This window comes from Macrobrachium nipponense, chromosome 30 (assembly GCF_015104395.2).
Source record: "Macrobrachium nipponense isolate FS-2020 chromosome 30, ASM1510439v2, whole genome shotgun sequence".
NCBI classification, from domain to species: Eukaryota; Metazoa; Arthropoda; class Malacostraca; order Decapoda; family Palaemonidae; genus Macrobrachium; species Macrobrachium nipponense.
This window is the reverse complement of record NC_087218.1, coordinates 32245012-32270529: the sequence shown is the minus strand read 5'-3', so window position 1 is coordinate 32270529 and position 25518 is coordinate 32245012. Positions and strand designations below refer to the sequence as shown.

The 25518-nt window shown below is 44.3% G+C and overlaps 1 protein-coding gene across 1 annotated transcript in view; it reads left to right on the top strand.

Moving 5' to 3' along the window:
- LOC135202408 (histone acetyltransferase KAT8-like) overlaps nt 1-25518 on the top strand; it is a 231712-nt gene that overhangs the window by 73653 nt on the left and 132541 nt on the right. Inside the window, exon 4 of the mRNA XM_064231802.1 lies at nt 14569-14787. Coding sequence (XP_064087872.1) covers nt 14569-14787 — 219 coding nt within the window. The remainder of the gene's footprint in view (nt 1-14568; nt 14788-25518) is intronic.

The following is a 25518-nucleotide window of genomic DNA, read 5'->3' as shown; positions in this document are numbered from 1 at the left end:
AGTTTTTACAATCTCCAAACACTTAGGCGAGACCACGGTCCAAAGTGAGCGAGACGAGAATCCCTTTTGGATATGTTTTAACACGATAATCGGGAACCTCGCCTATGCTCGAATTCCTGGAATTTCTAGCATTGGGAAGAAGACTGCTGCTGAAAGAAGACTATCTCACAGTAGGCGACCAACCTGGAATAGAGAAGAACGGACGGGAATATCCAGTTTGGCTTGAACTATCGTCTTAGTATTCTGTTCACCATTGAAGCTTTCCTTCGAGGAAGACTTCTCCTTCACTCTCTTTGATAGAGATCGAAGGTGGTCGATCTTCAATCCTTATTTTGTTTTTCTTGAAGGAAGAATTTAGGATGGGAGATTGTTTGTTCGAAATCCTACAAATATACTACGTATAATTACCTCGCGACAGATCTGCTAAGCAGTTGATTATCCTAGTTAATCTACGGATTGCGACTTAGACGAGAAGTATTCTAATTGAACTGCAACTCGGGGTTGCCTGCAACCTCCCAGGAGTTTTCAGTTTCAATTTTATATACTTATGGTTTTGTCACGACAACACCATTTCAACTTTTATATTTACTGAAATTCGTTTCGCCTAAATATAATTGCTCGAGCATATCTTTTATGCTCGGTGGTTCTAGCCGAACGCATTCCTTTGTGGAATAATGGATTACCTGGCAACTCAGGATGACGAGTCAGCGAGAGCTCAGGCTCAGCTACTGCGTATTGAACTGCCTGATAGCAGCTCAGTATCAGCTGGGCCTCCGAGATGCACGGTCAGTTATGTCTCTCTCTCCCCTGCTTTGATTGACTACCGAACCGTATCTCTGCCCAACAATCATGGACTTAGGTCTCTGATTAACGGGGATTCTCGCAATAATGAAGGACCATCTACTGCTGTGACGATAGATTCCATCGCCTTCTTGGACTCTTTCATCTTTCTGTTTACCGCACGGTAACAGAAGTCTGTACAAGTCTCCCGCTGCATCGCACTGCGATAATGCGAATGATTTTGCAGACATCTGAGTTTGTCTTCAAAATATCTCATATTCGTAGGTGTACAATTGTTCATTGTTCAACCCGAATTAACAGATGTGTCAAAAGACATCGCCTACTCTCCGACCTGACAGCTCTACTTCCAAATGTTCAGCCCATGAGAAGCAGTTCTTCAGGGCGGCTGTTTCCCCTGTGTTTTCATTACTGAAGAACGCCCCGCTTTCATTGCAACTACGACTTCTCACCGGACAGCAATGAAATAGCGGTTAGCGTTTTCAGTCATTTGTAAGCACAGGTTATGAATCTTGAGAATCCTTCTCTCGATTCGTCTGTGAAGACGTAGGTTGCATTCAATATCTACCTTCGTCTTCAACGGTACATAGTGTTGTTTTCTCCTTAGCTGAGATTCAACAACTATGAGATGTTTTGCCTTCAGGGACCTCGGGTCTCTAGAAGGCAATTGACTTTCGCCTGTTGGGCACATGCCTAAGAGAATCATCACCTCGCTGTCCGGCAATTGGTGACAAACAAAGTACATTATTTGTTTGGTCTCTCGGCATAAACCCTTTAAAGGCGAAGGTCACGTGACTTACTCGGATGCTTGGACAACTTGCCTCCTACCGAACGCAGTTAGTCGGCAGCTGTCAGAGCGCCCGAGTCAGTTACGAATTACGCTGTTGACTTAGTTCGGTTGTTACAGAGCAATCATTACTTCGTTTTAATAGCTTGTCACAGTACCCATACCATCGACACCCACCATGGAGTGTCGGTGTCCCTAATTCCACTACCGAGAACTTCGCTGCATGGGGATAGGAGGATGCGAGAGACTTCGTGGCAAACTGACAGACCAGTATGGGTACTGGACATCACTGAAGTAGAGAAGAGGGATAGGTCATGCGACTATTCCCTTCTTTTCCTCTGAGGAACTGCATGACTTCTCCTGCGAAGTCAAGCATCCAGGGGATGGGATCCGTGACGCTCGATTTCGTACCGAACTTCGTAGCGAAGACTCAGAACCCTTCGGTCCCTGACGATTGGTTCGTCGGTTCACAATCCCTCCCTAATGGACTTCACCACCTTCGATGCGAAGGAGATGCTGCCTTGTCCGCAAGAACTTCTCCGTGGCGCAGGTACTGAAGGCAGGGGTCTGGTCCAACCAGACCACATGCCCCTCCTTCTACCTTCGGGATATTGCCCACAGGTCCTTGGATCTTTTTCCTTGGGACCCGTGGTGGCTGCTCAACATTCGGTCAACTTTAACTCGTCAGATATGGTCGAAAACTGCATTTGTAAGCTAATACTCTTACAGTATAGTAATGTTCAATCATTTGTCTTCATTTTGAAAGAAATTGGAAGTCTCTAGGACAATATTTAGATTTATGGTGAATTTTTGAAAAATATATTTGTTTACGTCCGCGCATTACGAATTCATGCATTATTTTGTGATAATATTTTCTCTGTGTTGCTTTTATTGTTTTACAATGTGTTAAATACCAAAATGATCACAATTTAGTGTACATTACAATGAAAAAAAAGTAACTTGTTACCTTTAACCATTTTGCGCATAGCGCGATTTGAATACAATTATATATGAAATTTCGTTTTTGCGCTATCATATATCGCATTATTTATATATGATAATGATAATTTTTTCATTTCTGATGGTTGTATACTAAACTTCAGGCAATGAAAAAAAAGGAGCCAAAAATGAACTCTTAATTTTGAAAACTAAGCGCGCTGTGATTTTTTGAAAAAAATCTTTTTTCCGCTTCCGCGCTCTCTCTGAAACACCTCCGGCGCACAGGAGACTTTTTTTTTTTTTTTTTAACCGCTTTGGCGTTCAAGGGTTAAGAGTTAATTTTTGGCTTCTTTTTTTTTTAATTGCCTGAAGTTTTGTATGCAACCATCAGAAATAAAAAAAAATACTGTATAAATATTGGAATATATGACAGCGCGAAAAAAATTTTCATATATAATTGTACAGTGGTCCCCACGTATTCGGGGGGATGCGTACCAGACCCCCCTGTGAATAGTTAGAACCCGCGAAATTTGGAACTCCTATAAAAACGGTAAAAACAGCCTATTTTTTTAGTTAAAACTCAAGAAAAACCCGCTAAAAATTTTCATGCTTGGTTTTTTAAATTTTATCACAAAAAGTACATTTTACGATGAAATTCATAAAAAAACCAGGAATTTGTGGATATTTCTCTTAGAAAAATACCGCGAATGCGCGAATTTTCCACGAATAATGCGGAGAAACATTCCCAAGAGAAATCCGCGAATGTGTGAGTCTGCGAATCTGGAGAACACGAATATGGGGGTCCACTGTATACAAATTGTGCTGTGAGCAAAACGGTTAAAGCTAATGAGTTAATTTTTTTTTTTCGTTGTAACACTAAATTGCGATGATTTTGGTATAAAACAAATTGTAAAATGATCAAAGCAACATAGAGAAAATATTATCACAATATGATGCATGAATTCGTAATGCGCGGACGTAAAAAAAAGTTGTTTTAAAAAATTCACCATAAATGGAAATATTGTGCTAGAGACTTCCCATTTGTTGCAAAATGAAGGTAATTGATTGAATATTACTAGACTGTAAGTGTTGTTGCTTACAATTGCAGTTTTCGACCATTTCGGTCGAGTTAAAGTTGACTGAAGTTTGAATTTTTTCTATTTATCGTGATTTATATGAAAATATTTCAAAACTGATAAAAGCTATAACTATGAGTTATTTTTTGTTGTATTCTACATAAAATTGCACACATTTTCATGTATAAAACTCTATGTAACAGCATATATAAAACTGTAAAAATTACGACAAAGTGACGAAAGAATTTCTGAGATGTGTTGTTGATGCTTTTTAGTGTGAGAAGAAAGAAATTCGTGCATGCGCACCTGGGTAACGCTAGTAAACAAAACAACAGCTTGATCCGTGAACTCCTAGCATCCCTCAAGGCGTATGATTCAAAATTTTTCACCAAGTAGGCGTATAACTATTTTTCCGCGAATATTTAAAAAAAACCGTTTTAGTCGACATAAAATACGTCAATTAACCCTTAAGCGCCGAAGGGGTATATTAAAAATCGTCTTCCGTGTGCCGAGGCGGTCTCGGAGTGAGCGCGGAAGCGGAAAAAATATTTTTTTCAAAAAATCACAGCGTGCTTAGTTTTTAAGATTAAGAGTTCATTTTTGGCTCCTTTTTTTGTCATTGCCTAAAATTTAGTATGCAACCATCAGAAATGAAAAAAAATATCATTATCATATATAAATAATGGAATATATGATAGCGCAAAAACAAAATTTCATATATAATTGTATTCAAATCGCTCTATGCGCAAAACAGTTAAAGCTAACGAGTTATTTTTTTTCGTTGTAATGTACACTAAATTGCGATCATTTTAGGTAGATAACAACAAATTGTAAAACGGATAAAAAGCAACACAGAGAAAATATCCAAAACAAAATAAGGCATGCGAAAATTCGGTAACGCGCGGACAGAAAATAAAATTTTTTTTTCAAGAATTTTTTTTCAAAAATCCCATAAATCTAAATAAAAATTGTCCTAGAGAACTTCCAAATTTCTTTCAAAAATGAAGACAAATGATTGAATATTACTATACTGTAAGAGTATTAGCTTACAATTGCAGTTTTTGACCATATCTGACGAGTTAAAGTTGACCGAATGTCAAATTTTTTATATATATTTTTTTATATGCAATTATTTCGAAAATAAGAAAAGCTACAACCTTCAAATATTTTTCATTTTATTCTACATGAAATTGCACACATTTTCATATATAAAACTCTATGAAATGCCTAATATGAAATGGAGCAAATATTCCGAGAATGTGACGTACGCATTTCGGAGATTTGTGGCGGAGAATCCGCGCACAGAGGGAAGGAATGTTTTTTTTTTTTTTTTTTTAAATTTACCATAAATCTAAATATTGTGCTAGAGACTTCGAATTTGTTTCAAGATGAAGATAAATGACTGAATATTACTAGACTGTAAGAGTTTTAGCTTACAATTGCGTTTTTAGACCATTTCGGTAGAGTCATAGTTGGCCGAACGTGGTTTTTTTTCTATTTATCGTGATTTATAAGCAAATATTTCGAAAATGAGAAAAGCTACAACCTTCAATTATTTTTCGTTGTATTCTAAATGAAATTGCGCACATTTTCACATACAGTGGTACCTCGAGATACGAAATTAATCCGTTCCGAGGCGGCCTTCGTATTATGAGTTTTTCGTATCTTGGAACACATTTTACATGTAAAATGGCTAATCTGTTCCAAGCCCTCCAAAAACACCCCGAGTAAATTTATATTTACCAGGCCTAAAAACACATGTTCTAACTAGGGTTACAATGCCGATCCGACGGAAGAAATATGACTCCAAAAAGGCAAAATACTGTACATACTTGAGTAATATTCAACTGCATGTAATGTTCAACCCCATTTTTACTGCATATATTAGGACTTTAGCATATGTCCCTTAGCAATAAGCCTAGCCTATGTTAGTGGTTGCTACTGTAGCCTAGTCTATGATTCTGACATCTAAACCTAAGAGCTAAAAGCTTAGAATATGCCAATAAAATGTATAAATAATCAGTATGTACTCATTTCAAATAATTATTAATTAATCATTAACTATAATACACAAACAAACAAAAAACAAACCTTCCAATCGATTGTTTACATTCAGCTCTTACCCGTCTTACGAGTATCGAACGAGCGCCAAGCAATAATTTTTCCTAGCACACAGTAAGCCATAAATTGTCATTAGTTATCTCTCTTCAACTAATGAAACTACCAAACAGTATAATAACCATTCATTTCTATTCTTTATTCTATCTTTACCTAATGGAGATACCGAGTTACTGACAGCTATAATGAAACATACGTATACGTAACGTAATAATAAAACAGAAGAAGAATTCTAAAAAATACATATTTGTTGGCAGTTTGATTTATTTTATATTTTATGATATCTAATTCACAACATTTTTTTATTAAATGTATTGCATGTACTCATTTCAAATAATTATTAAGTAACAATTGACTATAATTAAACAAAACAAAAACAAGCTTCCCAAAACGTCTGTTTACATCCAGCACTTACGAGTATCGAACGATCGACAAGCAATCACTTTACACAGTAAGCCATAAATTTTCATTATCTCTCTTTCAACTACTGAAACTACCAAACAGTATAATAACCATTCATTTCTATTCTTTATTCTATCTTTACCTAATGTTTTGTTCCGACACGGCATACAAACCTTCGGTCCTTTTACAATAGGAAGGTACTAGCGGCAGCTGGATAGGTCGTAAGCTTTCGAACAAGGGGTTCGGTAGTTAACTGCTTGTCCGACAGCGCGCTAGCGCGCGACTGGGAGGTAAACAAATCACTTTTGCTTTGGTTTCGGCCTGCTGGCGTGTAGACGTGTATCATCGCGTCTCCTGCCGCCCTGCCCTCTTCATCGTTACCGTTTGCTTTCGCATGGTTGTGTTTTTCTTTTTCTATTTATCTAGTGAAACTGAATTGTAAGTACAATCATTTCATATTTATTTCCATTGAATTCAATTGTGAATTAAAGAATCTTGGTTCTCCACGCCCTCCGATTACCCGAGTGCCGGGACTGAAGGGCGTAAGTGCGGGAATTCATTTTTCCCAGAAATGATCCTCGTTATTGTTGTATGCTCGGGTGCCGAGGGCGGGAGAGCCTACCTCGCTCCGAGCTTATATTTTGGTTGGAAATGTTGTAGATTGAAAATCGTAAGTAATAAGTGCCCTTTTCATTTATATTTTTTTGACCTGTATGCTCGTTGCCGAGCGAATGCGCTCAGCACGAAAACTTATTCTGTATGGAAGTGGAATCGCAAGTACAGTATTCTTTTTCATTTTCATATTTATTTTGATTGTAGCAATACTCATTTTGGATCAGTTTCCGCTCTTACCCGGAAACTTGATCCTTTCCCCCTTTTTATTTGAATGAAGTGAAATCGCAAGTGCAGTTCTTTTTCATTTTCATATTTTATTGAGATTGCATTATTTACTTGGATCAATGTTTCCGCTATTTCCCGGGAATTGATCCTTCCCCTTTTTATTTTGTATGAAGTGAAATCGCAAGCGCAGTATTCTTTTTCATTTTCATATATATATTGATTGCATCAATATTTATTTGGTTCAAGTTCCGCTCAGTCAGGGAATTGATCCTTATGCCCTTGCATTCGGGCCGAGGGCACGATTGCTCTCGGGCTCATTATTATTATTGTTGAAGTACAAGGGGTGCGTGGGCGGGGGGTGGGGAACGAGAAAGAAGAGGCTGCCTCCTCCCTCCTAAGAATCTCCCTCGGGAGCTTCTCGTGACCCGTCCTCACTCTGGTGGGACGGGGAGGGTTCCTTCCGCTGGTCCTCCTGCTCCTTCGGGAGCGGGGCCCGTCTCTTCTTCCGCAAGGAAGAAGACTACGGGGACCAGAGGGGTACCGGCTAACACCGTTACTTCCTCACCAGACCAGCTCTCGCTCTCAGCGGCGACCAGCTGGCTACCCGGGGACGGTGACGGTCCACGACCGGCCACGGGCCTGAGGCTGGGCAAGAGGTCCCCCCGTTCCGCGCCGGTGCCAGCCACGGCTGGAACCAGCGACGTGACGTGCCGTGAGGACAAGCACCGGTCTCACTGTGACAGTGGAGCCTGCAGGTCGCCTGACCGTGTCGCTCTCACAGAGAGCGATCGGATACGGCAACCAGCACCAGCTCTTCTGACACTCGAGATCGGGGCCGCTTTGCTCAGTCCAGCCGTTCTCCACAGCGAGACGGTTCGACCAGGGCCTGCAGCGCGATCGCCACCGCGGGTTGAACGACTCGCCTGCAAGCCCGCCAAGCCTGCCTGGTTCTGCCAGCGAGCGAGGAGGGTAGCGTCAGGTCTGCCTCTCCCGTACCTTCAACCTCCTCGGGTTACACCGGGAGGAGCGAGGTATTGAGGAGTGATCGTGAGGGGTGCGCCCCTCATGATCCCACCACGACCCCTAACGTGCCGCACGGTTTCTTGGACCGGCCAGGACGTATGCGCAATTGTGGATGGAGAAGACCGAGAGGGCTGTCGCTGTTCCCCTTCTTAGGAGGAAGGTTCTCGGAATATGCTCTTGTTCGAAGGGCTTAACAGTCCTACTCTGCAAGATGCTGTGACTTCCGAGATCCAGAGGAACTTTGCCGAGGTTATGGTGCTGATTCGTCAGCACAACGACCTCGGGGAAGGATCGCCCGCCGCCTCCCCCCAGCAGAGCCACGTCTCGGCTCGAGTCGTTTTGGGGCCTGAGAGGGAACCCAAATCGACGGTTGGGTTTCTGCCGCGATCGGAGCTTGCCGACTGTGTTGAACCAGGTAGTCTCTCGTCTCCGGACAAGAAGGCTCTCTCAGTTGCTGGCCGGGCGAACAAGCTACTTCACCTCCTCTACTGTGACAGAGGCGTTTTTTCTACGTGTCCTTTCGGACACCCCGTATTTGAATACCCTTCGGTCCTCCTGAGAGGTTTCGACCTCGACGAGGACTGGAATGAGTCTGAGGACGGTATTGGCTCTCTCCTGTCAGGTGTTGATCAGCCCCACCCAGACGACGTTTACAGTGGCGGCAGACCCTTACCTACAGTATGAGTTCGTAACCCTCCTCGGGAAAACGTTTTCCCTCCTGACGATACGTTTTCCCAGGCTCTGAGAGGCCATCGCCGTAAGGCGATGGCTGCTCCTTTTCTTCTCCAACTGCTAGTTCCGCTGGGAAGGCGAGCCAGTATCCAATTCCTCCCCCATTCCCTCTCTCCTTACGGCTACGAGGGAAAGGGGAGGGATCCCATACAGAGATTTCTCTGTAAGATCCCACGTTAGGGGCTGCGCTACCGGGGGGATTCCTTCGGGTCCTACTGACGTAAGCCCCGGTCGTTGGAGGAGGGATCCTGCCCCTTTCTCGATTTCTACGGGAATCGAGAGGACCCCCAGCCGATATCGTTTGACGAATTCGGTGGGGGGTTTCGCAGTGCTTAGAATTCTACGGAATTTCTAGCGCACTCAGAGTGTTCGAGTTTTTTACGATCTCCAAACACTAGGCGAGACCATGTCCAAAGTGAGCGAGAATCCCGATAATTGTTACACGATAATCGGGAACCTCGCTTATGCTCCGAATTCCTGTAATTTCTAGCATTTGGAAGAAGACTGCTGCTGAAAGAAGAGTATCTCACAGTATGGCGATTAACCTGGAATAGAGAAGAACGGACGGGAACTTCCAGTTTGGCTTGAACTATCGTCTTTGGTATTCTGTTCACCATTGAAGCTTTCCTTTGGGAAAGACTTCTCCTTCACTTTCTCTTTGACTAGAGATCGAAGGTGGTCGATCTCCAATCCTTATTCTCATTCCTCGAGAGAAAAGAATTTAGGATGGAGGTCGTGGTACAGACCTACAAAATATACTACGTATATTACCCTCGCGACAAGATTCTTTTAACAGTTGAATTGTCCGGGGGGTAAGGCGCATACCGTAGTTAACTCTACGGTTTGTGACCGAGACGAATTGTATCTTAATTGAACTGCAACTTGGGGTTGCCTGCAACCTCCCAGCAGTTATCAGTTTCGATTTTAGATACTTGGTATTGTCATGACAACACCAAATCAGCTTTTGTATTTACCGAAATCCGTTTCGTTTAAATATAATTGCTCAAGCGTATTCTTTATGCTCGATGGTTCTAGCCGAACGCATTCCTTCGTGGAATAATGGATTACCTGTTCAACTCAGGATGACGAGTCACTGAGAGCTACTGCGTATTGAACTGCCTGATAGCAGCTCAGTATCAGCTAGGTCTCGGAGATGCACGGTCGGTGACGTCTCTCTCTCCCCTGGTTTGATTGACTACCGAACCGTATCTCTGCCCACAATCATGGACTTAGGTCTCTGATTAACGGGGATTCTCGCTATAATGAAGGAACATCTACTGCTGTGACGCGCACGATTTCATCGCCTTCGACATTGCGAGAATTTTCAACAGAGATATCTCTTGGACTCTTTCATCTTTCTGTTTACCGCACGGTAACAGAAGTCTGTACTAGTCTCCCGCTGCATCGCACCAACGATAATGCGAATGATTTTTGCAGACATCTGAGTTTGTCTTCAAAATATCTCGTATTCGTAGGTGTGCAATTATTCATTGCTCGCCCCGAATTAACAGATGTGTCAGAAGACATCGCCTACTCTCCGACCTGACAGCTCTACTTCCAAATGTTCAGCCCATGAGAAGCAGTTCTTCAGCAGTATTTCCCTGTCTCTTCATTACTGAAAAGCGCTCCGCTTTTATTGCAACTACGATCCTCACCGGACAGCAATGAATAGCGGTTAGCGTTCTCAGTCTTTGTAGCACAGGTTCAGAATCTTGAGAATCCTTCTCTCGGTTCAGCTGTGAAGACGTAGGTTGCTTTTTCTGTACACCTTCGTCTTCAACGGCACATAGTGTTGTTTCTCCTTAGCTGAGAATCAACTATACTATGAGATATCTTGCCATCAGGGACCTCGGTCTCTAGAAGGCAATTGACTTTCGCCTGTTGGGCACATGCCTTAAGAGAATCATCACCTCGCCTTCTGGCATCGGTGACGAACAAATTATTTGTTTAGTCTCTTGGCATAACCCTGTTAAGGCGAAGGTCACGTGACTTGCTCGGGTGCTTGGACAACTTGCCTCCTACCGAACGCAGTCAGTCGGCAGTTGTCAGGGCGCCCAAGTAAGTTACGAACTTGGCTGTGGACTTAGTTCGTTGTTCCATAACAGTCTTTTTCTTCGTCCTAACGGCTTGTCACAGTACCCATACCATCGACACCCACCATTGAGTGTCGGTGTCCTATCCACTACCGAGAAGAACTTCACTGCATGGGGATAGGAGAATGTGAGACACTTCGCTGCAGACGGATAGACCAGTATGGGTACAGGACATCACCGAAGTCGAGAAGAGGGATAGGTCATACGACCATTCCCTTCTTTTCCTCTGAGGTATTGCATGACTTTTCCTGCGAAGTCCAAGCATCCAGGGGATGGGGATTCGTGACGCTCGATTTCGTACCGAATTCGTAGCGAAGACTCTGAACCCTTCGGTTCCTGACGATCGGTTAGAGTCCTTCACAATCCCCTCCCTAATGGACTTCACCGCCTTCGATGCGAAGGAGATGCTGCTTTGTCCTGTGAAAGCGCGACCGCGCTTTCTGAAGAAACTCGACATCCCAGGCTGAGTGTTGAAGACTCTTCGTCAGCACCAAGATGACCTAGAAGTACACTCCCTCGAGTTACACAAGAACTTCTCCGTGGCGCAGGTACTGAGGCAGGGGTCTGGTACAACCAGACCACTGGCATCCTTCTACCTTTTGGATATTGCCCACAGGTCCTTGGATCGTTTTCCTTGGGACCCGTGGTGGCTGCTCAACACGTTGTGTAGCTAACCCAGACCCTAGCAGGCTGAACAGCATCGAGTCCTGTGTGACTGTAGAATAGATAAGTGAATGAGAGAGTGACTGGCTTCTCTTCCTATCTTTTTTCTCCCCCTCTACCTGTGGGTAGAGAGATACGGTCATCACCTTGCTGGATAAAGACGAGATGCCGGTAAGCTACTCGACAGAGCCCCATCCTATCCCTTTCACTAGGGATGGGAGCGAATATCCACCGCTTCCTCCTACAAGGGGGGGAAAGTGGATGCCAACAAGAGGACAAACCATAACTTTATGTTGCCTCTTGCAAATAGGAACTTGTTCTTGTTTGCTGGTACGAAGAGATACGCTGCTCTCTCTTAGTACTTGGTCCAGAGGTCTGACCATTGATCCTGCGGTGCACACCCGATCAATCGGACAGAGGCTTGGATCCCTCCCTCGCTCTTACGACCAGGGAGGCATTCCAAGGTTGGGCGAACACCAGTCTGTTCACAAAAGACTCAGATTCCTCCCACCAAGAAGGAGTCTTCCTATTGTAAAATGGCAACCGACGGGTTTGTATGCCGTGTCGGAACAAATGACAATTTGTCCAAAATTGCATTTTTCCTAACTATACAAACCTGAGGTCCTTTTACACATAGTCACCTCATGCCACCCCTCACTCTTGCAGTTTTTGCTTGGGCCAAAAGCAAAAGTGATTTGTTTACCTCCCAGTCGCGCGCGCCTGTCGGACAAGCAGTTAACTACCGAACCTCTTGTTCGAAAGCTTACGACCTATCCAGCTGCCGCTAGTACCTTCCTATTGTAAAAGGACCTCAGGTTTGTATAGTTAGGAAAAATGCAATTTTGGACAAATTGTCATTTTTTTTTTTTATTAAATGTATTGCATGAATAAGTTTTTCAATTTACAGCATCCTTTAACCAATAGAATACTTGAAGCACAAGGGGTAGATGCTGACCAGTAGGAGAGCAGGACCTTATGGGGTGACTAGCATCAGGAACCAATGGGAGAGCGGGAGGATGGTGGCGAGTTTACTCGGCAGCGCGGGAGTTTTAAAATTGTTCTCGGTGGTCCGGGCGAATCTCAGGACTTTACAGCAACAACCTTTCGTATCTTGAAAACTTTTTCTTATGTACAGAGCAGTATTTTTCGCGTAGTTAGGCGTTTCGTATCTCGAGTTTTTCGTAAGTAGAGCCTTTCGTATCTCGAGGTACTACTGTATAAAACTTTATGTTACGGGTAATTTAAAATGGTGCAAACATTACCACAATCGCACGTATGATTTTTTCGGAAGAGTTACTGCTCGAACGTAAAGAAAATGTTATTTTTTTCATAAATTCACCATAAATCGAAATATTGTGCTAGAGACTTCCAATTTGTTGCAAAATGAAGGTAAATGATTGAATATTATTAAAATATAAGAGTTTTAGCTTTCAATTGCGTTTTTCGACCATTTCGGTAGAGTCAAAGTTGACCGAAGGTTGAAAATTTGTCACTTAACATTTTTTATATGAAAATATTTCAAAACTGATAAAAGCTACAACCATGGGTTGTTTTTAGTTGTATTGTGCATGAAATTGCACACATTTCTATATATAAAACTTTATGTAACGTCTAATTTTAAAATGGTGCAAACATTACCACAATCGCATGTATGATTTTTTTCGGAAGAGTTACCGCGCGGACGTAAGGAAAAAGTTTTTTCATAAATTCACCATAAATCGAAATATTGTGTTAGAGACTTCCAGTTTGTTGCAAAATGAAGGTAAATGATTGAATATCACTAAAATATAAGAGTTTTAGCCTACAATTGCATTTTTTGACCATTTCGGTAGAGTCAAAGTTGACCGAAGGTTGAAATTTTGGCACTTATCGTTATTTATATGAAAATATCTCAAAACTGATAAAAGCTACAATCATGAGTATTTTTTGTTGTATTCTACATAAAAATGCACACATTTTCATATATGATACTCCATGCAACGGCTAATTTAAAATGGTACAAAAATTATGTCAAAGTTACGAAATAATTTCCGAGATGTGTCACAGATACTTTTTAGTGCGGCAAGAAAGAAATTCGCGCTTGCATGCCTGCGTAACAGTTGTAAACAAAACAACACCTTGATCCGTGAACTCCCAGCATCCCCCAAGGCGCGTGATTCAAGAGTTTTCTACTGGTAGGCCTATAAGTATTTTTCCGCGAATTTAAAAAAAAAACTTTTGAAAGTCGACGTAAAATACGTCCAGTTGGCACCCGAGAGACAAAAAATGTCGACGTAAAATACGTCTACTCGGCGTTTAAGGGTTAAGCATATGACAGACAATTTTAGTAGACGTAAATACGTCCAATAGGGGTTTGAGGGTTACATTCTCTTATACTTGTCACCATCTTGTAGTGTATGTGTATTTCCTAGAGGAAAGTTTATGTTGTACCTCTGCTTTTTATGTATGTCAAGAAAGCATTCATTAGAATCTGCTAAGCTTTTATTAGGATTAGTTTTCTATAGTTAATACCCCATGGGGGTTTGTGCCATCAACCACCTGACACAGTACACTGTAGGCATTACTCAAGGTTTACAGCATCTCTTTGGGCCCGAGCTGCAACTAATTTCATTCCTTTTACTGTATGTACCTCCATTCATATTCTCTTTCTTCCATCTTACTTCACCCTCACTAACAATTTTTTCATTGTGTAACTGAGGTTTGCCTCCTGCTACGCCTTTCAAACCTTTTTATATACATCCTCTCAATTTCCATTTCCATGGTGAATGACCTTTGGCATAAAGTTTATGTTCCATTTTATTTATTCAGTAGTTCAAGAAAAGATGCAATGCATTACTGCCCTAATACTATTTACTTGCATTTTAGTACATTTTTATCTTTATTAATTTATTAGTTTCTTTTTTCTTTTTTAAGTGAGATCTCTTCTTTTTGTATTTCCCCTTACTTCCTCTTACTCCTTCCTAATGAACATGATATTCTTTGGAAGCTTGAATTTCAAGTCAGTGGTCCCTGTAGGCTTATTCCATATGGATAGGGTTCATCTTTTGAATGATAATAATATAATAATAATGATAGTTAATGTTTATTTATTTTCCAGACTTATGCTGATATGGATCCGACAACTGCCGCCCTGGAAAAGGAACACGAAGCTATTACTAAAGTAAAATATATTGATCGTGTGCAAATAGGAAGATTTGAAATTGATACTTGGTATTTTAGTCCTTACCCAGAGGAATATGGAAAAGTACCAAAACTCTACATATGTCAGTACTGTCTTAAGTACATGAGGCTAGAAAAAACTTATAGATACCATTTGGTAAGTTTTTCATTCAATTAGGTAATCTATCTATGATAGTATTTGCATAGTGGTAAATTAATATCTTTGCATCATAACTGTAATGTAATGCTGTATGTTACTGCGTAGCAACAAAATTTCTGTTATCCGTGGTATAAGGAGCAGTGGGTTTCTTTTTTCTTATAGGAAGTAACTTGAATTAGTGAGTCTTAGCTCTCTTTGTACAAATCCCTTGTGGAAATTTGGTCAGAATCTTTTACATTTTTGGTGTAGCAATACAGAATTTTCAAGTTTTGGTAATGGTGCTTATGAGAAGGGAACTGAGATATGAGTACTCATCATGAAGTTATTGCTTCATAACTACTAAGTCTTGGTAAATTTCCATCTTTATGAAAAAGCTTATTGTCCCATAATTTGTTCTTACACGATATACAAACCATCAGTCCTTTACATTAGGAATTACTCTCAGCGAAGCTGAAAAACACCATTAAACTCTGGAACAAGGTTAGGCACTGACCACCGTCTAGTGGGCAGGAATACCCAGTTTGCTTTCAGCCGTCATGCGATGCAGACATATTTTTGTGAGCTCTTTGCCTGATTGTCGTTAAGCTCTTTTTTTACCGGGGGGCCTTTTTTTTTTACTTTTTGTGTATATATTGTATAAATGCAGTCCCTAGTTATTGGCGATCCAGTTTTATGGGGCTTGTCTGGCGCCAAGTTCTAGTTATCAGTGCCATAAGGCACCAATAATAGAGTTATGGCTCCATAACATACCTAATAGAGGCGCCATAAGGGTGCTTATGGCGTGCCGTAAGCACCCACCGATAACCTGGGACTGCCTTTAGTGTGTTTGATATTTATTAATGTACAAACCCACGATTTGCAATAGCCTTGCGTAGGCCATCTTCCTCCAGTGTGTGTCTTGTGTTCGGCAGCCAAGGGCATAACATTTGCTCCCCAGTCATTCATCCTCGCGCCCTCTGTTTGTAAGGGCGTGACAGTATATCTTATATGATTATTCTGAGTGTTGCTCTACGCCACCTGCGCTGTGGGCCAGTTTGCCAGAGGAAACTTCGGAGGAAGATCATTGAGCGTTGTCAGCATTTGTTTCGCTTCTGATGGCACCCTTGGTAGCCACCCCTTCGTCCTCATTTCTCTCTCTCCTGGTAATCTTTTCTTATTCCGTTCTCCTTTGGGAGGGATCTCTTTTGCCCTCTTTGCTCGTATATTGGGTGAAAAGCGGGGGAAGGGTTTGGCAACCTCTTCACAAGGGCCTCCTTGTCCTTTGTAGGGCAATTACTTTCAGAGCCAGAGGAGTCCTTCTCTACTATTCATTTTGCATTTTTCTTCAGGTCGACAGTGAGCAACATAGATGGCTGATTGTCATTGTTGGCTTTCCTTTCCTTTAGTATTTTCAACTCTGGCACTCCTGTATGCTGTGGCTCTGCCTTGTTGTACCTGTGGTCCACCTACTGCTATGCCTCCTGTCTTGATTGCTCCAGTTTCCCTGGTGACCTGTCACGGGTCAGCTCCTGCTATGCCTCCTGCCCCAACCAGCCTGATTGTTGCTATTGCTGTTACTGATGATCTTGTGTTTATTGTTGGCTGGGCTGCTTCTGCACGTTGCTACTCCTGATCTTTGTGTTGCTCAGACCGTTCCTGTTGTGTTTCCTGCCTACCCTTACTGCCCTGGCGATGGTTGTGATTCTTGATTTTCATCCTGTAGAAAATATCTGAAAGGAGTACATAGAAGAAGTCCTGTGAGATAAGCATCCTCTCCAAACTTATCCTCATCTGAATCGCTGCCTTCTCCCTTTCTTCTTCCAAGGCTCATCAGTTGAGGAAGCATAAGGCTGCTTCTCCCCCTCTAAGAGGCCCCTTCACGGGGCTTCCAAGTGGCTACCTCCTTTCAAAGAGGCAGTGGGTTCTCTCGTTGGCTCTTCCTGGCCTTCAGGCTTGGGAACCAAATCCCATCCCTTTAAGGGTCTTGCATTTCGAGAGCCATTGGGCGTGCAGACGTCGGTGTGAGCTCCTGTTGCCAATTCTAAGAAGTCCACTTCTAAGACTGGTGCTGTCTCGGTCTCAGCCTAGCTGAGACACTCTGAATGCTTGATTTTCTACGGAGTCTTGAGCATCCTGGACTGGTGCCGGAGAGTCCTCTCACTGTCTCGGTTCAGGCACAGGGTGAGAGAAAGAGCCAAAATATACAGGTGTCTTGGCTCTCCCTGCCAGTACTGCGCCAGTGCTCAGCCAGGCCCTGGTCTGTGTCATGGTCTCCACTGATCACCTGGAGAAGCAAGGAGGAGGTTCCCTTCAGAAGTCCTACGGAGTTTCTAAGGGACTGCCTCTCTTCAAGAGGCAAGAGGCAGGGTTGGTTCTCACGTTGGCTCTCCCTGCTCATAGGGCGGGAGCCGATTCGCATTCTCCCCTGAGGTCTTGTGTTTTAGGAGTTTCGGGACATGACCTCTTGAGGCTGAGCTCTTGCTCCTAGTTTTAGAAGTCTGTATCTATGACTGGTGCTGTGCCTGTCTCTTCTTGGTTTCTTAGGAAGCCAAGAGGAGACCGCTCCCGATGATCATTCTTACAAAATTCAGGAGTTTTGCCAGGCGCTTGTATTCCTTGGAATCGCGAGTGATTAACTGGCAAGTTTTTGAGCACCAGGGATTCTGTAGAATCTTGAGCACTTTCCAAACCAGTGCCAGAGGATTTGCTCTTCGGTCTAGTTTAGACACAGGATTAGAGTAGGTGCTGAGACATGTCTGGTGTTTCGACACCACCTGCTGCCTCTGCTTGATCAGGTTCCATCCTTGGTTTTGACCTCAAAGGAGGGTAAAGCATTTAGGGATTGAAGCTATAGTTCTTGGCAGACTAGTACTGCTCGCCCAGCACCCCCAATCGCATTGGCACGATTAATGAGGCTTGGCCTGGTCCTCTCGTCATTGCTTGAATTGCTCGCTGAGCCAGGACCCTGGTTGCGTTCTTGCAATCCGCTCAGTTAGGCTCGGCTTACTTGCCACGCCAGGTCCTTGGTCACTTTCATGTGATCGGCTCGACTCATTTGCCCCGTTTTCTGCCTACTCCCAGATTGTGTTCAAGTGATCAACTCTGCTTGACATATGCTCGGATCAGCCGAATCAGGTGCTCGACTCTGTTTGAGTGAATTTTCCGCTCTCCTCAGGTTGGTGCTTTACCATGGCATAAGCACCCTCCTTCCTGTGATGCTGTCATCACAGGTTGACTTGAGCCTCTCAATTGCTCTGATAGGTGCAAGTTGGACAGAGAGAATTCTGATTAGTTTATCTCTTTTGGAATTTAGCCACAAGGGTTGGAATCTCGGGATCGATCTTGGATCATCTCGTTGTACACCTGATTAGTTGAGGAAAGTTTCCTTGGGTTCTGTCGAGGTTCTCCCTTTAAGGAAAGAAAATTGGGAGATCTTTCCGCCAGTTCATTAGCACAATAGGACCACGGCTTTCCCTGTGAATAATCTAGGCTGCTTGTGGCCCTTACTCTTCTAGGAGGAAACAAGGGTTTTCATAGGGGAGGTGCATTCCTTGCTAGTTAGGGCGTTTTCGACTAGATGAATACCTTTTCTCCAGACAAATTTCGGGGCGCTCAATCAAGCTCTCTACCCCTCTGCTACCGTAGGAGATTTTTTTTTTTTCTCACAACTTAAAGGCTTTGTCTCTGTGGATGCAATCATTCCTGGAGAGAACTCTGCCCTCTGTAGACAGGTTGGTGGGAGGTGTTTTTTTCTTTGTTTTTTTTTCTCTACCCAGCACCAGATAGCAACCTGTGGGTAATTCTGGTGCTAAGAAAAGGGACATTGCCCTAATTCGGATCTCCAGTTTTTCAAGTCTTTGGGAATGGACCTTTATTCGGTTCTGCTTCTCTCTTTTAGAGAGTGGTGAATACTGTGGTAGTCAAGGATCGTGCCAGGGCATCTGCCATGTCTTCCAGGCAATGGCCAAGACCCTTGGGTCTCTGTATCTGCTTGGCCTGATCTTAGGGTCGTGCCAGGTCCTCCTTGACCCCTAAAAAGTCTCAGGCTTCAAAGGACGATCGTGGTAACAGCCAGCCTTCTTTCTCTTGAGAAAGTGCACATATGTATGTCTTTCAACGTTCTTTCCAATTGGGAATAGGACAGAAGGAAGGATATAGGATAGAACATTCGTAAGTTTCCCTACTACTGGCGCTTTGAAGAAGGGTTGTCTGTCGAGTCTCTGGGCTTGATGACAACATAGTGAGACCTTCAGGAGGAATACCTGCCTTCTTCTATGTCTCAGCTGTCATCCATCAAACTTCTGTTTCATCTCCTCCCGTGTTCCTGTTTTGGGAACAGCCAATTTGGCTAGAGCTAGTTGTCTTCGGTGTCCTGTTGGCTCCACAGAAGTCGGCGTCAATGACCTTTGATGTCAGGATGCCAGAAAACTTCCAATCAATCAATCAGTCTCCATAGAAGCCTCCTCTTGAGGCAGCTATGCTTTTGCTCTCTTTGATTGGAAAATGAAGGAGGCCTGCTTCCAGTCCTTAATCCTTTTTTCTCTCTTGAATGATGATGAAGCATTTAGGCTATTGCTTGATCAATGATACCCTTTGAATATGCCTGGATATTTTCCTCTGAATTTTCCCCGCGACACGCTGCTGTTATCAGATGACTGGCTGAGTAATAGGCGCATTACCTGTAGGACTGTTATGTTCGAAAGGTGTGACTGAGGTGATGAGTACTTTATCAACATCCCGGAACGCAAGGCAGCCTTTTGGGCCTTCCGAGAGTTTCAGGATTTGGTTCTTTAGACACCCAGTGGTTTTGTTTAGCTGGTGTTGTTTAGCAACACCACCACAATAGTGGCATTTATGAAACAAGAGGGTCTCACTTCCCTCTGTTTCGGTTGACATTGCAGGTGCTCCAAGTGTTACTGTAGTGCAATCAGTAGCTCTATCAGCAAAACACATTTTTATACATTCAACTTCCCTGCCAGATATATACTTAGCTATAGACTCCGTCGTCCCCGACAGAAATTCAAATTTCGCGGCACACGCTACCGGTAGGTCAGGTGATCTACCGCCCTGCCCTGGGTGGCAGGACTAGGAACCATTCCCGTTTTCTAATCAGATTTCTTCTGTCGCCCGGACCATCAACATTGTTTTTGGTTCCTCTTGACTGGATTTTCTTTTTTCATCGACAATTGATCTTCTTGACCGACTTTTGGTGACGTATCTGGATTGTTGGATTGGCATACGCTTTTGTGGACTGTTTTTGTGGACTTGCTTTGGAATTTTCTTAGAATGTCTGACGCCGGAATGGTGATGAGATATTGTGTGAATGTAGGCTGTAAGGTGAGGTTGCCGAAAGCTTCGGTAGATCCTCACACCGTATGTAAGGGTTGCAGAAAGTATGAATGTTCTTTTACTAATACTTGTAAGGAATGTGAGAATTTGAGTGAGAGAGAGTGGAAGAATCTAACTACTTATTTGAAGAAGTTAGAGAGAGAGAGAGTGAGGAAAGCTTCCTCTAGAAGTTTGAGTGGTTCTAGATCTAATGAGCTAGTTCCTAGTTTGGGATCTTCCCCTCTTGTAAGAATTGCCACTTCTCCTTCCTTTTCAGCCTCTTCACCTATTGCAGATCCTGCAGATTCGGCAAAAGAACTTGCGGATGTAAAAGCAGCTTTCAAGATCATGGAAAACAAAATGGCTGCTCTGCAAGGTAAGGCTAGTGATTGTACAGTGGACAGTGATGTGAGTGTCCCCAGTGTAGTGGAGGGGGCATCTGGTCGGCTCCACAATGCTCCCAGGTCTAGACCTCTTCCAAGCTCCCATGCCCAGAGGAGAAGGAATGTCAAAAACCGTAAGGAGGTTGTGGAGATTCCCCACCGATCAGGTGTCCCTTCGGCAGGCTCTGTGACACCCCAGACTGCCAGGGATCACTATTGCAAAAGCGTCCTGCGTGAGTGTTTCTCGTCATCGGGATCTTCGTCTCCTAGACGCGATTGGAGGGATTCTGATCGCTCCGCGACCATTGAAGAGGAGTTGGAAGGCGCCGACTCTTGACTTGAGCCCGGAACGCTTCCCTGAGGAGTCTCCTTCGGATGTTAAGAGGGCAAAGAGAGCCCTATTGTCACCCGTAGTTGACGAGGAGTCCATAGACTCCTCCCCTCCTCCTTCTCCTCCTCCTGAGGAGGAGAAAGAGGAGGCTACTAAGAGAATCCTCCTCTCTATGCAAGAACAGATATCGTCGTTAGTGGGAGTGCTTTCAAAGGAACCTCCTCGAAGGAAAGATACTTCCCTTCCCATCAAGAGGTCCTCTAGATGTATGGAGGTCCCTGCCGCCAGGAGCAAGGCTCCTATCAGGAGTGAGGCTCCTAACAAGAGCGAGGAGCCAACCAAACGTAAGGCTCCTGCTAGGAGTGAAGAGTCGTTCAGGCGTGCGGCACCTTCCAGGAGTGAGGAGTCAATCAGACGGGAGTCATCTAAACGCGTGACTCCTAACAGGAGTGAGGAGTCAACCAAGCGCACGACTCCAACCAGGTGTGAGGAGCCTAACGCGTGTGGCGCCAGCCAGGAGTGAGGAGTCACCCAGGAGGCAGGAGCCAAGAGCCAGGAGTGAGGAGCACCAGGAGGCAGATGAGGAGTCAGGAGTCAGGAGTAGGCAGGAGTCAGGAGGCAGTCAGGAGGCAGGAGGCAGGAGGCAGGAGTCAGGAGTCGGAAATCTACCATGAGGCAAGATTCGACTAGACTCGTGTCCGAATTTGGTGGCTCTTCCCCAGACAGAAGCACCTCTCCTTCGGATCATAGGAGGTCTTGGAAAGACTCTTCCTCCAAACGAGAACGTTCTCCCTCTTCCGATTGAGTTTTAGAAGAAGTGTCAGAAGACGAGCTCCCTACAAATGAGGGACTCTCTAACTATAAGATTTTAGCCTCCTTATTACTTCAAGAGTATGGAGACTCTCTTAGCCCAGCCGCTCCTCCTTCTCCTCGTTTGCTCTTTTCAAGTACTACGACAGTAAAGTCCTCTGCTTTCCTTAAGATGAAACCAGCAATTTCTATGAAGAAGGCCCTCCAGTCTCTGGATTCATGGATGGGCACGAAGAAAGAGTTGGGCAAAACAGTGTTCTGCATGCCTCCTTCCAAACTCCTTGGAAGGAGAGGTATTTGGTACGGGACAGGAGAATCTATGGGTCTTTCTCTCCCTGCATCGGCAGACGCAGACTTCTCGAATCTGGTTGATGCTTCCAGACGACACTCTTTAGGGTCGGCCAGATCGACATGGAGCATTTCGGAATTGAACCACCTTCTTAAAGGATTATTCATCATCTTAGAAGTGTTCAACTTCCTGGACTGGTCTCTCGGAGTACTTGCTAAGAAGTCTCAGGACTCTGAGTTTCTTAATAACCCAGAAGTTCTCCATAGCGTCCTGGCATGCATGGACAAGGCGGTACAAGACGGTTCGGATGAGGTTTCTTCCCTATCTGGAGCTGGTTTGCTGAAGAAGAGATCGGTGTATGGATCCCTTTTGTCAAAGGCTGTTTCTCCTAGTCAGAGAACCGCGTTGTTGTTTGCCCCTCTGTCCGATCATCTGTTTCCTTCTCAGTTGGTGAAAGATATACTATCTCGCTCACTAACTGAGAAGGTGACACAAGACCTCCTTGTGCAGACTACGAAGAAGAGTCGCCCTGTAGTTTCAACGATTAAGAAGGACTCTCGTCCTCCTCAGCAGCCCTTTTGTGGAGGTGCAACGGCTCGTCCCCCCTCCAGAAAGAAGAGCTCTGATAAGAGAGGAAGGTCTTCCTTCAGGCCCTTCAAGAAAGGAAAATGACTTGCATATCCTCCAAACACCAGTAGGCGCCAGACTCCTGAACTTTGCAGGAGCCTGGGCGCAGAGAGGAACCGACTCTTGGTTGGTTTCGGTTCTAAAGAAGGGATACATCATCCCCTTCGAAGACAGTCCTCCCCTAACCTCTACTCCTCGGGAACTGTCAGCAAGATACAGAGACCCTGTAATGAAAGATACGCTCCTTCAAATGGTGGATCAAATGTGGGAAAAGGAGGCCATCGAACTAGTACAGGATCCACTCTCCCCGGGATTTTACAATTGCCTTTTCCTAGTACCAAAGGCTTCGGGGGGATGGAGACCGGTACTGGACGTAAGCGCGCTGAACCGATTTGTACAAAAGAAGTAGTTCCGAATGGAAACGTCCTCCTCGGTGATGTCAGCCCTACGTCCAGGAGATTGGATGGTCTCGCTGGACTTACAAGACGCATATTTCCACGTTCCCATTCACCACTCGTCAAAGAAATATCTTCGGTTTATGATAGGGGGCAAGATTTTTCAATTCAGGGCTCTGTGTTTCGGCCTGTCTACAGCTCCTCAGGTCTTCACCAACCTGATGGCGAATGTAGCGAAATGGCTTCATCTAGAGGGAATCAACATCTCCCTCTACTTAGACGACTGGCTGATCAGGGCCAAGTCGGAGAGCCAGTGTTTGGAGGACCTGATGATAACACGAAATATGATACAGTCTCTGGGATTACTCGTAAACCTCGAGAAGTCGCAACTGATCCCCAGCCAGAACCTGGTCTATCTGGGGATTCAGATGGATTCTCGGGGTTTTCGGGTATTTCCTTCGCAAGAGAGAATCACTCGAGGCTTGTCAAGAATCTCAAACTTCTTAGAGAGAGAACACAGTTCAGCGAGGGAATATTTGAGCCTGTTAGGGACTCTGTCCTCGCTAGAAAAGTTCTTCACTCTAGGGAGGCTTCACCTTCGCCCTCTTCAGTTTTTCCTGAAAAAGGTATGGAGTTGGAAGACGGGGCAACTCTCAGACTCTTTTCCGATTCCACAGGAGGTGAAGAATCACTTAAAGTGCTGGATCATTCCTCTAAAGAAGAACGAAGGCGTGTCACTTGCCCTGCAGAACCCCAACCAAGTGTTATTTTCCGACACTTCGGAGTCGGGATGGGGAGCGACGCTAGGAGCAAGGGAGGTGTCGGGCACCTGGACAAAGGAACAGGTGTCTTGGCATATCAATTGCAAGGAACTAGTGGCCATACACCTGGCCTTAAGATTCTTCGAGGAGGTAGTCAGAGGCGGGGTGGTTCAGATAAACTCGGACAACACCACGGCTCTGGCTTATATCCGCAAACAAGGAGGGACTCATTCGTTCTCCCTCTATCAGCTAACAAGAGATCTGTTAACCTGGACAGAGGAAAGAGGTATAACTCTCCTCACAAGATTTGTACAAGGGATACAAAATGTGAGAGCAGACAGGCTAAGCAGGAGGAATCAGGTCCTTCCTACAGAATGGACTCTACACGCAGAAGTGTGTCGAAGTCTGTGGTCCCTGTGGGGGAGGCCTCACATAGACCTATTTGCTACGTTCCTCTCCAAAAGGGTAGAGATCTTTTGTTCATTAGTAGAAGATCCAAGAGCCTTTGCAATCGACGCGTTTCTCCTAGATTGGTCGGGCCTAGACGCCTACGCCTTTCCCCCATTCAAGATCATGGGGGAAGTACTCAGGAAATTCGTGGCTTCAAAGGGGACGAAGTTGACCCTCATAGCACCATTTTGGCCAGCCCAAGAATGGTTCACGGAGGTACTGGAGTGGATAGTGGACTTCCCCAGGTCTCTGCCAAGCAGAACAGATCTACTCAGACAACCCCACTTCGAGAGGTTTCATCACAACCTCCCCGGTCTCGCTCTGACTGCCTTTCGACTATTGAAAGACTCGTCAGAGCAAGGGGATTTTCTCGCTAAGCTGCAAGCGCTATCGCTAGAGCCCGCAGATCTTCAACGAGACGAGTAACCAATCAAAGTGGGAAGTCTTTCGGAGATGGTGTAGGACGAAAGAAGCTGTCCTCCTCCAGTACCTCTATAACCAACATTGCCGATTTCCTCCTTTTTCTTAGAGAGGAATCGCATCTTTCTGTGTCTACCATCAAGGGATACAGGAGTATGCTGTCTTCAGTATTCAGGAATCGAGGGCTGGAGATTGCAGAGAATAAGATCTCCACGATTTGATTCGGTCTTTCGAGACTTCGAAATCAAGGACTCCGAGAACACCTAGCTGGAATCTGGACGTGGTCCTGAAATTCCTTGCCTCGGACAAATTTGAACCTCTACATCTTGCCTCCTTCCGGGACATTACTAGGAAATGTTTATTCCTATTGTCTCTCGCGACGGCCAAGAGGACGAGCGAATTGCACGCTCTGGACTCTAAAGTGGGGTTTAAAGGAGATGCGGCTATCTGTTCGTTCCAGACATTATTTCTGGCGAAAAATGAGAACCCATCTAAACCTTGGCCCAGGAGCTTTGAGGTAAAAGGCCTATCTAACCTGGTAGGTAGAGAGATAGAGAGGTCTCTCTGCCCAGTTAGAGCTCTTAAATTTTATTTGGAGAAAAAGAAGCAGATGGGAGGTTGTCAACAAGGTCTTTGGTGTGCTGTGAAGAACCCCAAAAGACTCATGTCTAAAAACGCCTTAGCCTTCTTTGTGAGAAGCGTAATTACTGAGGCGCACAAGAACAGCCCGGATGAATCCTTCGGACTTCTAAGGGTTAAAACTCATGAAGTAAGGGCGGTAGCAACGTCGCTAGCATTTCAAAAGAATATGTCTCTAAGGAATATCATTGAAACTACATATTGGAGATGCAATTCAGTTTTTGTATCTTATTACCTGAAGGATGTGAGGGTGACCTATGAGAAATGCTTCTCTCTCGGTCCATTTGTATCAGCAGATACAGTACTGGGACTTGAA